Source organism: Amphiprion ocellaris, chromosome 11 (genome assembly GCF_022539595.1).
Source record: "Amphiprion ocellaris isolate individual 3 ecotype Okinawa chromosome 11, ASM2253959v1, whole genome shotgun sequence".
Taxonomy (NCBI): domain Eukaryota; kingdom Metazoa; phylum Chordata; class Actinopteri; family Pomacentridae; genus Amphiprion; species Amphiprion ocellaris.
The window spans coordinates 28282704-28296167 of record NC_072776.1 but is presented as its reverse complement, the minus strand read 5'-3'; the positions used below and the strand labels follow the sequence as shown (position 1 = coordinate 28296167).

Here is a 13464-nt window from a genome sequence, read left to right as displayed (position 1 = left end):
GGGTCTTAAAGGAACAGTTTAGTGATCACCAAAATCATCAGATGCATCCTCTGCCATCATGATTCTTTGTAGAAACATTCGGTGTAGTGACTAGAAGCAAATTTAGACAATCATCAGAGTTGAAAGGATTCATCATTTGAGCAACAAGAATGCATCTATATCATGCAAATTCATCCTCCAGTCAGGAGAAATAATTCAGTCTGGGCTGAAGACTAACTGTGATTTCTCTTCCTAGAGCCAAGCAGCTAGCATGGCTAAAGGCCTGGTGAATATCAGGCAGGCTAAATTTTTTCCCTGTTGAGGATCCTGTATTAGGTTGTCATTTGAACATGTAAACATGGCTCCCCTTGTTGAAAATCGCAAAATTAAATGTTTTGTTTAATTTCCTGAGATTTATTGTAATTTTTCCTTCTTTAGCTGCAGTACAGCGCAAACTGCAAATTATCTAGCCACAGCAGATCAGTGAGAAGCTGATTTTACCCCCTTTTTCTGCATTTCTACAAGTTTGCACCTGTTTTTTTGTCCACAGGACGTCAGTGGTATGTCCCTGAGCATGCTGGCAGCTGCAGGAGGGCAGGACGACATCCTCAGGTTGCTAATAAAGAAGGGGGTGAGGGTGAACGGACGACAGAAGAACGGCACCACAGCGCTGATGCATGCTGCCGAAAAGGTAACAAGATGAGAAGCGAGTCTTTGTCTAAGCTGTGATGTTGTACATTAAATTTTATTCGGAGTTGCCAGTGAAATAACTAAACCTTTGACGCTGCAGTGAAACATTACTCTATGTAGTCTGTTAATCAACAGCAGCATCACTTGACTACTATAGTTCCCATATTAGATGCTTTTGTTTACTAAGGGGCCCTAATGATGGGCAAAATATACCACTAAATAATGTTGTAACTATATTTCACAGTTTTTAGCCATTCATCATATTAAAAATTACGCACTTTATACATTAAATATGGTTTTATATTGTTTTTGAATGCATCAAAACTTGAAATATGCAACTGACATTGAAATTTCCTATATAAACTCTAATAAATGGGCTGAAGCTGCAGGAAAATCTGACAGGAAGCTTAAATTGTATAAAACAAATAGAATCTACAGGTTGTTTGTATTTTTTTAGAACAAAAGAGATACATTTAACTATTTGTTTTGCGTATTTTTCACTTGCGTACATTTTGAATCTTCGTTAATCTTACATTTTATTGTGCATTTTGAACTTGAGTTTATTTTTCTGCTTCTGCTCATTTATTTGTATTGATGTGTCACTTTACTAATTCTGATTGCTACTGTAACAACAAAATTTCCCCTTGGGGATAGATAAAGTATTTCTTTTCTATTCTATTCCAAAACAAAAATTGTAAGTGGAAAATTGGGCAATTATTGAGCAACCTGGGTGCATAATACATAGCTGTTACTCTCAAATAAAGGCACATATATCTACAAAAACAATCTTCACAGTAACAAATAAAGAAGACAGGTCTGTATTTTTTCATTGAAAAGGTTAGTTCTTATTATGTCATTGTTTAGGTGTTTATTTATGTTCTAAGTTAACTGAAATACCTCCTTGCAACAGGTATCCACAGTATTTTTTTTAACTAAAATGACATCATGTACACTATAAGACTATTATATGGTGTTAGCTCCTTATTGTCTAACATCACAAACAATATAGTGATTTCTACAGAAATACAGAAAATCTGCATTTCTGTGTTTTTTTTTTTGTTTTTTTGTTTTTAAACCTTTTTTTATTATTGTTTCTATCCTCTGACAGAATTTCTTGACAACTGTTGCAATCTTGCTGGAAGCTGGTTCATACGTCAATGCTCAGACTCTGGGAGGGGAGACGGCTCTGATGAAGGTAATGCTGCATTTTATACACAAACCTCAAGTTTCATTTTATTTTTTTGTGCCAAACAGACAAGTCAGTGTTAATCTTCAGAGGCGCTGGGACCAGCTGCATAAAAGCAATTTGCAAGCACTACGTAGATGCAGATTTATATAAAATGACTGCATCCCATTTCATAAATTTGCAAACACAAATAGTTCTACAGTGCAAGTATTGCATATTTTAGTTATTGCACAATACTGGACTTATACCATACCATACCCGCATTATACCCTCATTTTGTAGTAGGCTCGCAATCATGTGATCGTCAGCAGGTAACTGACATACAGTTCATGTCATGGTTACAGCGACGCCGTGCTGGCAGCTATATCTGGCAATGGGAAATCCTTAACAAAGCCGTGGATCCAGATTATAAGCCACATCACTGTCAAAATCTAATCACTTGGTCCTTGTGTCATTTCAGACCTTCCCTGAGAATTTCATCCAAATCCGTTAGTCTGTTTTTGAGTAATATTTCACACACACAGACAGACTGACTTGCAAACGTACGCCGATCGTCACATAACTCTGCCATTCCTTGGTGGAGTAATAAAATTGTAAACTTCATGGGCTACACAGTGGCTTGGTGTTTAGCACTTTCACCTTGCAGCTAGAAGATCCCCGGTTCATGTCCACGCTTTCCCTGGATCTTTCTGCATGGAGTTTGCATGTTATCCCTGTGCGTGTGTGGGTTTTCTCCGGGTATGCCAGCTTCCCTACCAGAGTCCAAAAGCATGCTTGGATTAATTGGTAGCTCTAAACTGTCCATAGGTATGAATGTGAGTGTCTTTGTTTGTCTCTGTATGTACCCCTATTTCAGACTGGTGACATGTCCAAGGTGTCCCCTACCTTCACCCTAAGTCAGCTGGGATAGACTCCAGCCCTCCCGGGACCCTAATGAGGATTCAGCAGTGTATAGACAATAGATGGACAGATGTAAACTTCATCGTACCTTTACAGGCTTAGGTGATGCTCTTCCTAAGACAGTCTTGACAATAGCTACAACCAGCATTTGTGTTATAGAGCGCCATTTTGTCTGCCTCTCAGTGTTCACGTTTGGCCCATATTTAATTTTAAATCCTTGATCAGCTGATACCGATGATGTGTCTGTATCATTGTACATCCCTAATGTTGCTGCTGATGAGTTCAGAAAGGCAAGATTAATCTAAGAAAAGATCATGGTGCAAGTTGCACCTTTACTAAACTTCATTAAACGGGACTCTGGCTGCTGGATTTTGTCATGTTTTCCTGTTGAAGTATTCATTTCACCGAGCACTACTAGAAACCACTGCTGACCGCTTAATACCTTTTAATAGTGATTGGTGTCAAAAATGCCCTTAAATCGGGCATTCAAAATCATACTGGATCACATGCTTTTACCATTGAGCATTTCAGTGTTAGAGGGATAAACTAAAAGGTGACAAGACAGATAAGACAGCAGAGTATGGTGGTAAATGTTTATTCTCCTTGACTTCAGGCCTGTAAAAGGGGGAACGCTGACGTAGTGCGCCTCCTGCTGGAGTATGGAGCTGACTGCAACATCCTGTCCAAACACAAGAACACGGCCATGTACTTCGCCAAACTCAGCAACAATCTGATCGTGTATGACCTCATCAAGGACCACATCAGCATGTGAGTGTAAACCACAGCTTCCGGCTTCACTCACAGATGCATTTTAAAGAAAGAATATATTTTCACGCCCTACTGTCTGAAAAATTGGAAGTTTAGCAAGCCAATGAAAACCACAGAGGTGCACAGAGCTGAATTACTAATGAGGACCAGGAAACAGCAGGTACATCTGATTATGCTGCAGTTTAAAATCGACTCTCTGCCCATCTTTTCGTTTCCCAGGTTGTCCAGTGTGGCCGAGGATACCATCCGAGCCTACTTTGAGTCTCGTCTGGTGCTGCTGGAGCCCGTCTTCCCTCTGGCCTGCCACAGGCTCTGTGAAGGACCCGACTTCTCCATGGAGTTTGCCTTCAAGTCACAGCCGCAACCAGAAGGTAAAGCACAAATTTGAAGTCAAACTCTGTTAACGTCTGGTTACATTTCTATGTTTTTACCATCTCACAGAACATATGAGGTCATTAGGCTGATCGTAACATAAAAAGTCACTGGAGAAGGACGATCCACATAAAAAGCCATTTTAGAAGCATTATTTGCACATTTTTAATTGTTGGCAATCCATCAAAACCATCTCACTGACCAGAGAAATCTTCATGTTATCAAATATATTAGTCCATACTAGTCTTTCTTAGCTAGCTCAGCAAAAAAAAAGTCTGCAAAAGAAGCAACAGTCACAATCGTCTTGGGTGGAGCTGAGCAAAGTTTGCATCTCAGGTGTTTCCTTAAAATAATGACAAGTGGACTTATTTTGGTGGAACATTTGTATGCAGGGAGACAAACACCATCATTAAAATAGATAATCTACTGCAAAAAGAACTAGTAGGACTACCTTAGTATGTGTTTCAGATCCTCTGCAAAGCTTGAAATCTTCAGTGTGGTAGGTTGGTAGCCTTGAAGTTGCTGTTTCCTGTAGTGAAGCAGATTTTGAAAACAGTTACAGGCAGATAGTCAAAGGAGAGGAAAAATGGTACATAGGGTTAGTAATTTGGTACACAAATATATCATTAATATAGCAGTAAACAACTACCTGCTATGCAAATCTATAGTGGAGTGACGGCATCCTTCTTCTGTGTGTGAGAATCTGAGCTTTTCTGTTCTGTGTTTTGGCTGTTTGTCCAGTATGTGCATGTTAGTGCATGTGAGTTCCTCCCATTAAAACTGTTGGCTTTTACCATGCTTACAAACAGACCAGAAAAGGCAGTCCAGCATTCAAGCTGTGTCTCAAAACTCCAAAGAATTTGAAAATTAAGTATTTTATTCATGTTATTTATTTATGGGACCCTGCATCATTTTAGCTCAGTGTGTGAGTCTCTATTGCTGTTTTGAGTGTCTTCTTTGCTACTTTTGCATATGCATTCTTGTGTTTGAACACAGACTAACTGAATTTTGTTGACTTTTATGTGCACAGCTTTTATGGCTGTAAATAAAAGTAAAGGGAAGAGAAAGTCTGGCCATTGTGCCTCGAACCAGCAAATTATCTGTTTCATCTGTTATTAGCATAGTTGATAATTAATTTAAAGTGAAAAAAATAATGAAAAACTTTACCCTTCCTAACAACCATCATCATTCACAGTCTCTTCATCTTACAGAAGTTTTGCAAAAGAGTTTTTGCCAGGCGGTTTTCTTTCCAAGCTTAGTCAGACCAGTCGTGTTTTGGTCTAAGATGCAGACCTTTAATGAATAAATATATAAAAACAGTGTGAATTCCTCTTGTTCAAGTGAAAATGATTCCTGACCAGTAAATTTCTGCTGTCAGTCAACCTGGTGAGGATTTCTGCTATCGACAGACAGACAGCTGGTCTTGACAGCAGTTGAATAGAGGTCAGAGTCGGTGTGGATCGAATGGGACAAACGCCTCAGTGGAGCTTACGGCCACTGATGTCCTGCTTTTAATGTTGACTCCCAATAAAACTCTCTCTGCCTTTTCACCCTGTCTTCTTTTCATCTCCCATAATGCCTCCGTCCTTCCCTGCCCTTCCAGGTTCGGGCATCATCCTCTTCATCTTCCATGCCAACTTCCTGACCGAGATCACGGCGAGGCTCTGCGGACCCTGCAGCGTTCACGCCGTGGTGCTCAACGACAAGTTCCAGCTGCCCATTTTCCTGGTTGGTTTAAAAACACTAGACCATGCTGATCAGTTCCACAAAACTGGAGTTTTCCATGTGGCTTAGCAGGGCAAATACACTAATTTGGTACAGTACAAATAGCTAAGCACAAAAGCTTATGATCTATCAGATTTTCAGTAAATCAAACTCTATTTTAATGCTATTCTTAGTGGCTTTGTTTTCTGCAGTAGGTATTCAGTGTATTTACCTTCAGTAAGCTCTTCTGCTTATGAGTGCTTAGAGAAGTGATTTCATTGTTACTGAAGTTTTTAGGCGTATTACTGAATTGGATGCACATGAGTTAAAATTGTACCAGAAATTTGCAGGAAACTGTGCATCCGTGTACTTAAATGTTACTGTTGTGATTTAACCCTCTGAGTCCCCAGAAGTTTCTGGTGTTTTCTGCATCTTTTTTTTTTCCAGTGTGGTTAAATCCTAACCTCTATAGGAACAGCACAACCATGGCCAGAAGTAGAAACAAACTCAGAAATGTCTTTGTGCTCTATAATGCTGACACAGTGCCGTATACCATTTAAAAACTAAAATATAAGAAACTGCAAATTTCTTTGATTACTTAACCAACATGTACCATGTTTTTCCAAGAGGAAAATGGTGACTCGACATACTTGATGTATTTTCACAACCTAGATTTTTAATTTGTTTACAAACTTGTCTCGCTCTGTGAAGACACATCCTGCAGTTCAGCCCAGTACAGATGAAAAGTCATTAAACTCCTGCCATTATAGTGTTTGATGCAGCTGAGCTACTAATGAATTCATGTTTGCATGAAGAAACACAGTATTTTTAGATTTATTCATTTTCTTTACAGATTCAGTTGCAAATTCTTGACTTTTTTGGTGAATTCTTAACAAAATGTGCAGAATGGAGTGCATTTGATAAAATATCAGGATTTTAAACTTAGATTTTACAAAGTTTTGCGAAACATTACCTCACAGATGAAGTTCATTGACCATCTGACGATTCTTTCTGTTTTTATGGTTTCTGGCTCTGATTACCTTTGCAATTTGGGGGATTTTTTAAATGTATTCTTTTTAAAGATAACAAAGGGTTCAGAGTTAAACAGTATTGTTGATATTTAATGTATTTTTGTGATAATGTGCTTGATTTTCCTAATTTTTTTTCATTCTTGTCTTTGACTGTTCAGGACAGTCACTTCATCTACTCCTTCAACCCGGTTCCAGGAATCAACAGACTCTTCATTCGTCTTGCAGAGGCTCCAGCAGCCAAGGTGACACAAATACACAGTAACACACAAACACGTAGACATACAGCGTTTCAAACATGCATAGAAAAGCTTCTGCTGCCATCATAAAGTCTGGCTAAAGGTTGGTTTTGGGATTTAGGAATTTAATATTTCGCCAGACCATAGCATATTCAGAGACACAGTGTGTGAATATAGTAAAGTGAGATTTTTGATGTGCTACACAGACCAACACAGGCCTCTTCCTGTAAACTTAGAGCAACTTCTATTATACTTAGTGTGCAGATGGGAAGTAGAGAGCTGAATAATGCTGCAGCTCTTGTAAGAGGTTACTTTTTTAGGTTTGTTGGATTTTTTTGTGTTGCTTCATGAAGGCCATTTTTAAATCCTGCTAATACATTTCAATGAAGCCACTGTTTCACTGCTCAGTTTTTCCAATGTGTCAACCAGAAAAGTATGTTTAATGGTTAATTACTTATTATTTTCACTTTAAAAACTAAATATTTTCTGCCATGTTAAGTTTGCCGTTCTATTTCATAGCACAATAAATGGTCCATTACACAGAAAAAGTCTTTTAATTCTTAAAAAAATGACTCAGACCAGTTATTAGATAATCAAAATAGTTGGTGATTAACTTTATTAATTGACAACTAATTCATTATTTGATGCCTAAAGAGGAATATCATCCGTCTTAATCTTTAGCACTTCAATTTTTATCCGTATTCCACACAGAAAATGTAAAACAAACAATTTTCTGTTCAGCTGAAAACAGCCTCCAGAACAAATTGTTCATACCACCAGACTAAAGTTATTTTATTGTTTTACTCAATATAAGAGGCTAAGAAGTCAAACTAAGCTCTAAGCTCTGTCTTGAATAAAATGCGTACATATTTGCTCAGTGTTAGTATTCATTCATCACGTGGAAAGTTTATTAAACAGTGGAAACGTTGCATTTGGTTTGTGTGACAATCTCCTCAGCATGTTTTTTTTCTACAGTTTTGTTTGTTGGTGTTTTTGAGGGCGAAAAAGACGGATAAAAGACATCTTCACAGAGAAGTCTGCTTTATACAGAAAACATTTTTCAAGAAGTCTGGTTTTGTTGGCAGCGCAATAACTTCTTGATTAAAAATGTAAAACCCCAATTGCCCCCATTCTTCTCCCTGCTTTCCTCTCTGCCTCTCAACTGTTCCTATCAAATAAAGCCAACAAAAGGCCAAAAAAATAACTTAAAAAAACCTCTATCATTCCAATAGGGTCTTCACACCATTCAGTGCTTGAACCCTAAAAATGTCAAACCTGTCATTTTCTCTGACCAAAGTGTTCATACCACCAAACTAAAAGCTATTTTATTGTTTCGTTCAATATACTCCTTGCAGTGTAGCAGTTGTGGATTTTTAAATGCCGTGTTAACTGTTCCTCTGATGTTCTTTCTTCAGGTTAAACTCCTCATCTGTGCGTACAGAGTCCAGCTGCAGTGATCTCATGGTATTAACGGCAGAATAAACATACAGATTCTGAGCTGCAGTTGAAACGTTGAGCTCGTCGTCTTCTGAGAGAGGAACATTTGTCGTGAAGAGAAATTCAAAGCTGGCTTCCTGTGACTTAATCCTAATTTGAAGCTCAGTGATGACATCTGACTCCAGCTCTGCTCTGGACTACAAATCCCACAAGTCTGAGGATCTTGTGAGGTTGATTAAGCCTCGACTATACATGAAGCGTCCGTCCTTTATTGCTGATGCAGCTTCTGGGCGGAAGGAGGAAACCAGGAACTCCTTCTTCTGTCACTGGAGTAACTTTAAAGCCCTCCCGAGTCGTGCCTTTTACCAAGTTCCACCTTCATTCAGTGATCTAGTTGGTGTCTTTGGGTGAATTTGAAGAACAAAAGGGTCTTTTTTCCATCACTGTGGGGGTTTTTTCCAGTGTTTTACTTGGACCAAGGTAATGCTTTCCCATTCATATTGTTTTTGATGCCACTTGAATATGGAGTTATTTCAGTAATTCGTGCTGCTATTTCCTAAAGCTACAATAATAAAACGGAAATAAGTTCTTTGTAAATGTCCATGCTTCAATTAGATTTGAATTTGTGTCACATTTTCTTTAATCAGAGATTAGTTTGTCGGTGGAGTTGTTAATTATGCATCTCACAGAGTTCAAACACTGATTCTGAGGCACTGACGCAACACACATGCATCCATAAATTGGCTTTCATCAGTTTGTCTTGTTCATTTTCAATTTGTGGTGTTTTTAGAAAGGTTCATTTTGCCTTCAATGCACAGAGTTGCTGTTTATATTTTCTGGCCTGTACATATTCACATACCTTATATAAATATATGCATACATATATACAGTTTTAAAGTGTCATGTGATTACTGCTAATGTTTTTTGCCACTGTAGGAGTGGGTTAACTTATTTACTTTGTACAGTAAAAAGCTCTGATGATACTTTTAAGGGCTAAAATGTCCCAGACCACCCTGCTAGTAAAGTTTTAAGGAGTTTTTACAATGAAATGCTTCAGATTCACCATCCCATAGCTGCAGACTTACACATTTTTACCGAGACGCTGCACTGATTCTGCTCTCTTCCGACAATCTTTCTCATCAGCATTTTAATGCTGAAGGAACCCCTCTCCAGCCAGACAGATACCAAATCCAGATGTTGTGATAACACGCCTCAATTTTAGCTGCGTGGATTTGCCTGTTAAATCCAGCCGGGGTCAGCAATATGTCCTTAAAGCGCAGAATAGTGCTGGTAGATGGGGCGCCTCCATGCTGCCTTAATATCCTCTTTTATACATCAGTTTGTTTTTATTTCTCTGTCAAAGTTGAGCAAGTGAACGTGAATATACATATTTCTGACTGTCACAAAGCTACTTTAACCAACAGCACAATGGCACATGTGTCAATCTGACTTCAGTTACTGCTATAAAACCATAAATATCCCAGTTTTGTGATCTGGAATCCATGACAACAAACAAAATGTTGACTGCAGAGGTTTTAGCAAGCAGAGACGAAGTGGATGCCTGTGTTTAGTGCTGTTGTTGTCTTTCTTAAGCAGATGTAGACTCAACAGTTATATTAAAAGTAGCTTCTTTACATTCAGAGGCTCATCCAGTTTCTGCATTTTCTCTCGAGTTTTTTTTTCTTAGTTTTTATTGTTTTTCTGTCACTTTCTGACCATATCCTTGTCCGTCAGAAATTCTCCAGAAATTATCCTTACATCAAGCTTAAACTCAAGCTTAAGTTTGACTATAGTGTGTTACATCGCAGCAAAACTTTAAAAAATGCAGGCAAAGCAACATAAATGCCACGTTTTACATAGTTCTCATTATTGTCTTTTACTTGCTTTGTCTCATCAATCAATCAATCGGGATGTAGAATTGGGTGTGTTTTTGTGTATTTTTGGAGATGAGCACAATCTGGGCAAACTCAAAAGTGACTACTTAGACTAGTGTGACTGGAAGTGTTAGACTTTAAACAATAAAGACGTAGAACTTGCATGTCCAGCCTTTGGGAGCAGGATTTTGAGGATTTCTAGGCCGTAGAATATCTTGAAAACCAAAGACAGCTCTAGATCAGACGTGACCAGTCCTTTTTTGGCTTGTTTTTACACATTTTTGCAGATCACTGTGCTATTTTTTATTTTTTTAACCTTCCACTTTGCGATTGCTTCCTTTTTATTGCCACATGGGATGAAAATCAGCAACAGGATGTGGAAACAACTTACGGAACAATAACTCCGCTGTGAGTTTTTGTTTCAAGTTGTTGAACCGTATTGTTGGACAGATTTTTCAAATGAATTTGACTTTGACAATTATGCTTGAACTAAAATGGCTACACCACAATATTGGGGTTAAATAAAAAGCCACATTATTACATTTGTTGTTCACTGTGATGGATGGAAATGTGTAGAAATCTGTGGCTCTGTGGAAGGTTGGAAACCATCTGTATATGTGGTTCTTTAAGAGCAATGCAAACAGGCTGTTTTATGAAGAAAAATTTGTCTTGATTCTCTGTTTTCTGCCAATCTGCACCACCTTTGCCTCTTTAATCTCCCATCTTTACTCTGACTTTTATGTTTTTTTTCTGAATATTTCTAGCAGTTAGAAGTTCTGTATGTGTGAGAAAGATTTCGCTGTTGTTTGCAGAGACGCTGCTCACCCTGAGGCTGTGTGAAATAAAATGTGTACACATTTGCACACTGGTTTCACTGCTTGTATTCATTCATCACATGGAAAGTTTATAATTCAGTAGACAAGTTGCAGTTGGTCCTGTATGATAACATGTTTTATTTTTAGTTTTGGGGTGTTTTTCGGGGGAAGAAGACAAATAAGAGTTGAGAAGGGAGAGATGGAAAAGAAATACTGCTGTCCATTTCATTAAAAAAAGAGATCACTACATTGTAGAAAGAAAATTTTAGCTTAGCTCTAATTTGGCTGTACAACAACTTCTTGATCAAATCTGATCTCATTACAGCTGTGGAAACAAATTCTTATACCCTAATCATTTCACTCTAATAAGGAAAAAAGAAAAACTGCAATGTACTGTAAGTAATTTTATTTGTATTCTTTCTTTTTCTTACTTTCTCATTTAATATTTTTTTCACTTTGTGGTGTCAAGTGATCATAACAAAAAAAATGCAAAATAATAAATAGCAGGTGTAAGAAAGTCTGAGAAAAAATGTTTGTTAGGAAGGTATAAAACTATAGGAGTAATGCATTTTAAAATATTTACATATCAAATAGAGTTAGAATATTTAACCACCATCATGTCCGTTTTATTTATAAATATATTTTATAGCAGCAGTAAGTCATCTCAGCACGGAAAACTGCACCAGTCTTAAAGACTTATTTCATGTGTAAAATAAGAAAATATGCTGCTAAAATTAATGAGACAGACTTTGAAATGTGCCCCTGTCAAAGTGAAAGCAAACATCAACAAACTGAATAAAATGGAGCAGGAATATGTAAAAAAAAAAAAAAAAAAAACTTTGCACAATTATGTACGAGAAACCTCTATTGTCACTATGCAGACAGGTATTTTTAAAGAAGCTGCATAATGTTTTGAAATGAAATTAAATCATTTGTAAGCTGACAACATATTGAAATTGTACCACTCAGAGAAATTGTGTAATTTGTACTTCATAGTAAAGTTACCGTAAGTGTAAAAAATAAATACATAAATAAATAATATAGTATAAAGGTGGCAGAAAAGCCATCCTTAAAATTTTTTTCTATACATTGTATAAAATTAAACGCGCAGTTTGTCAATTCTGCCGATAGGTGTCGCTCAATCAAAACAATAACAAAAGACCTTAGTTTGATGATGTAAAGAAGCAGCAGGGGACCATGGGAGTTGCAGCTGCCGAAAAAAATCTATCAAATGTGTTGACGGAGAAGGTAGTGTGTTCATTTTTTTATTCACAGATAAGTTATTGTACTGACGTTTTTTTCACGTTCCGTTTAGTCACATATATTCATTTTATATAATTTTTAATGGAATACCCACAAGAAACGTTAGCTAAGGTAATTCGAATTGCTAACTGTAGCTGATGTGTCAAATTCAGTCGTTAGCTTTAGCATTCATTTTTGCACAGCACTGTTATCTGAGGTCAAAACAGTCATACTAAAATGATTGTTATGTATTATTTGTTAGCAATACAAACAGAAGACTGACTAAAATAACCGTTTCATCTAGTGTTTTCCGTGTTGTCCCACCTAGCAGAAGCTAATGGTGTAGCCTCTGCTAGCCGGCAAAATGGCGACCAAATCACAGTTATCCTGAGTAATGTAACATATTTCTCTTTGTTTGCACATTGTTGGAAACATTTATAATACTATCAGTAAACAAGCTTTTTTTGATAAAAGTATAACACCGACCCAGTAATAATAATTTTTAAACATACATTTAGCTTGATAAGTCAAGTTATTGTTATTATATGCACGTTTAAGACAACAGCCAGTAGAAAAATAAGGCTATCATTATTAATTAATCTTACAACTTTAAATATTAAGGTTAAGACTTTACATTATCCTTTACAGTTTAAATATTACAGGTAAAAATCCTACAGAATTTCATAAAATACAGAATTACCTGATTAAATTCAATTTTAAGATTGAAATCTTACAATGATGTTAATTATGCAGATGTATCAGACTAATTTAAAAATGAAAGTTGACTCTACATTATCATTTATTATATGGATTTAACTAACTACTTCAAATTATATGGTTATAGCCTAGCATTACATAAATACTAATTTACCTGACTAAAATTTAAAAAAAAGGGAAATGAGTGTGATTTCTGACAAATTTACATTAAAAAAAATTTTTTTGAGGACCAGTGTGTGAAAACAAAAACAAAAACAAAGTCCAGTTCAGTTAAATAGCTGAGAAAATTAGACTAGATAGCACAAAATAAGTTTTTATAATGTTGTTGAAAAAATTAGAAAATTGTACAAATATGATAAAGACAATGATGAATACAATGATTCGTTGATAATTTTTTCTGTTCATACTTTTACTTGTAATGAAGAAGTTTTGATTGTCATAAAAGTACTTTTACTTTAGTAAGGATCCTAATACTTCTACCACTTAAAACTTTGGCTACTAAATCTTAAATCA

General features: G+C 36.7%; 1 protein-coding gene across 1 annotated transcript in view; it reads left to right on the top strand.

Annotated features, from left to right (window-relative positions):
• The window catches only part of mphosph8 (M-phase phosphoprotein 8), a 32145-nt gene extending 21105 nt beyond the window's left edge, over window positions 1-11040 (top strand). The window contains exons 8-14 of the mRNA XM_023289800.3: window positions 530-670; window positions 1778-1864; window positions 3369-3523; window positions 3743-3894; window positions 5499-5623; window positions 6789-6872; window positions 8282-11040. Coding sequence (XP_023145568.1) covers window positions 530-670; window positions 1778-1864; window positions 3369-3523; window positions 3743-3894; window positions 5499-5623; window positions 6789-6872; window positions 8282-8323 — 786 coding nt within the window. The 3' untranslated portion in view covers window positions 8324-11040. The remainder of the gene's footprint in view (window positions 1-529; window positions 671-1777; window positions 1865-3368; window positions 3524-3742; window positions 3895-5498; window positions 5624-6788; window positions 6873-8281) is intronic.
• Window positions 11041-13464: the final 2424 nt, after the last annotated feature.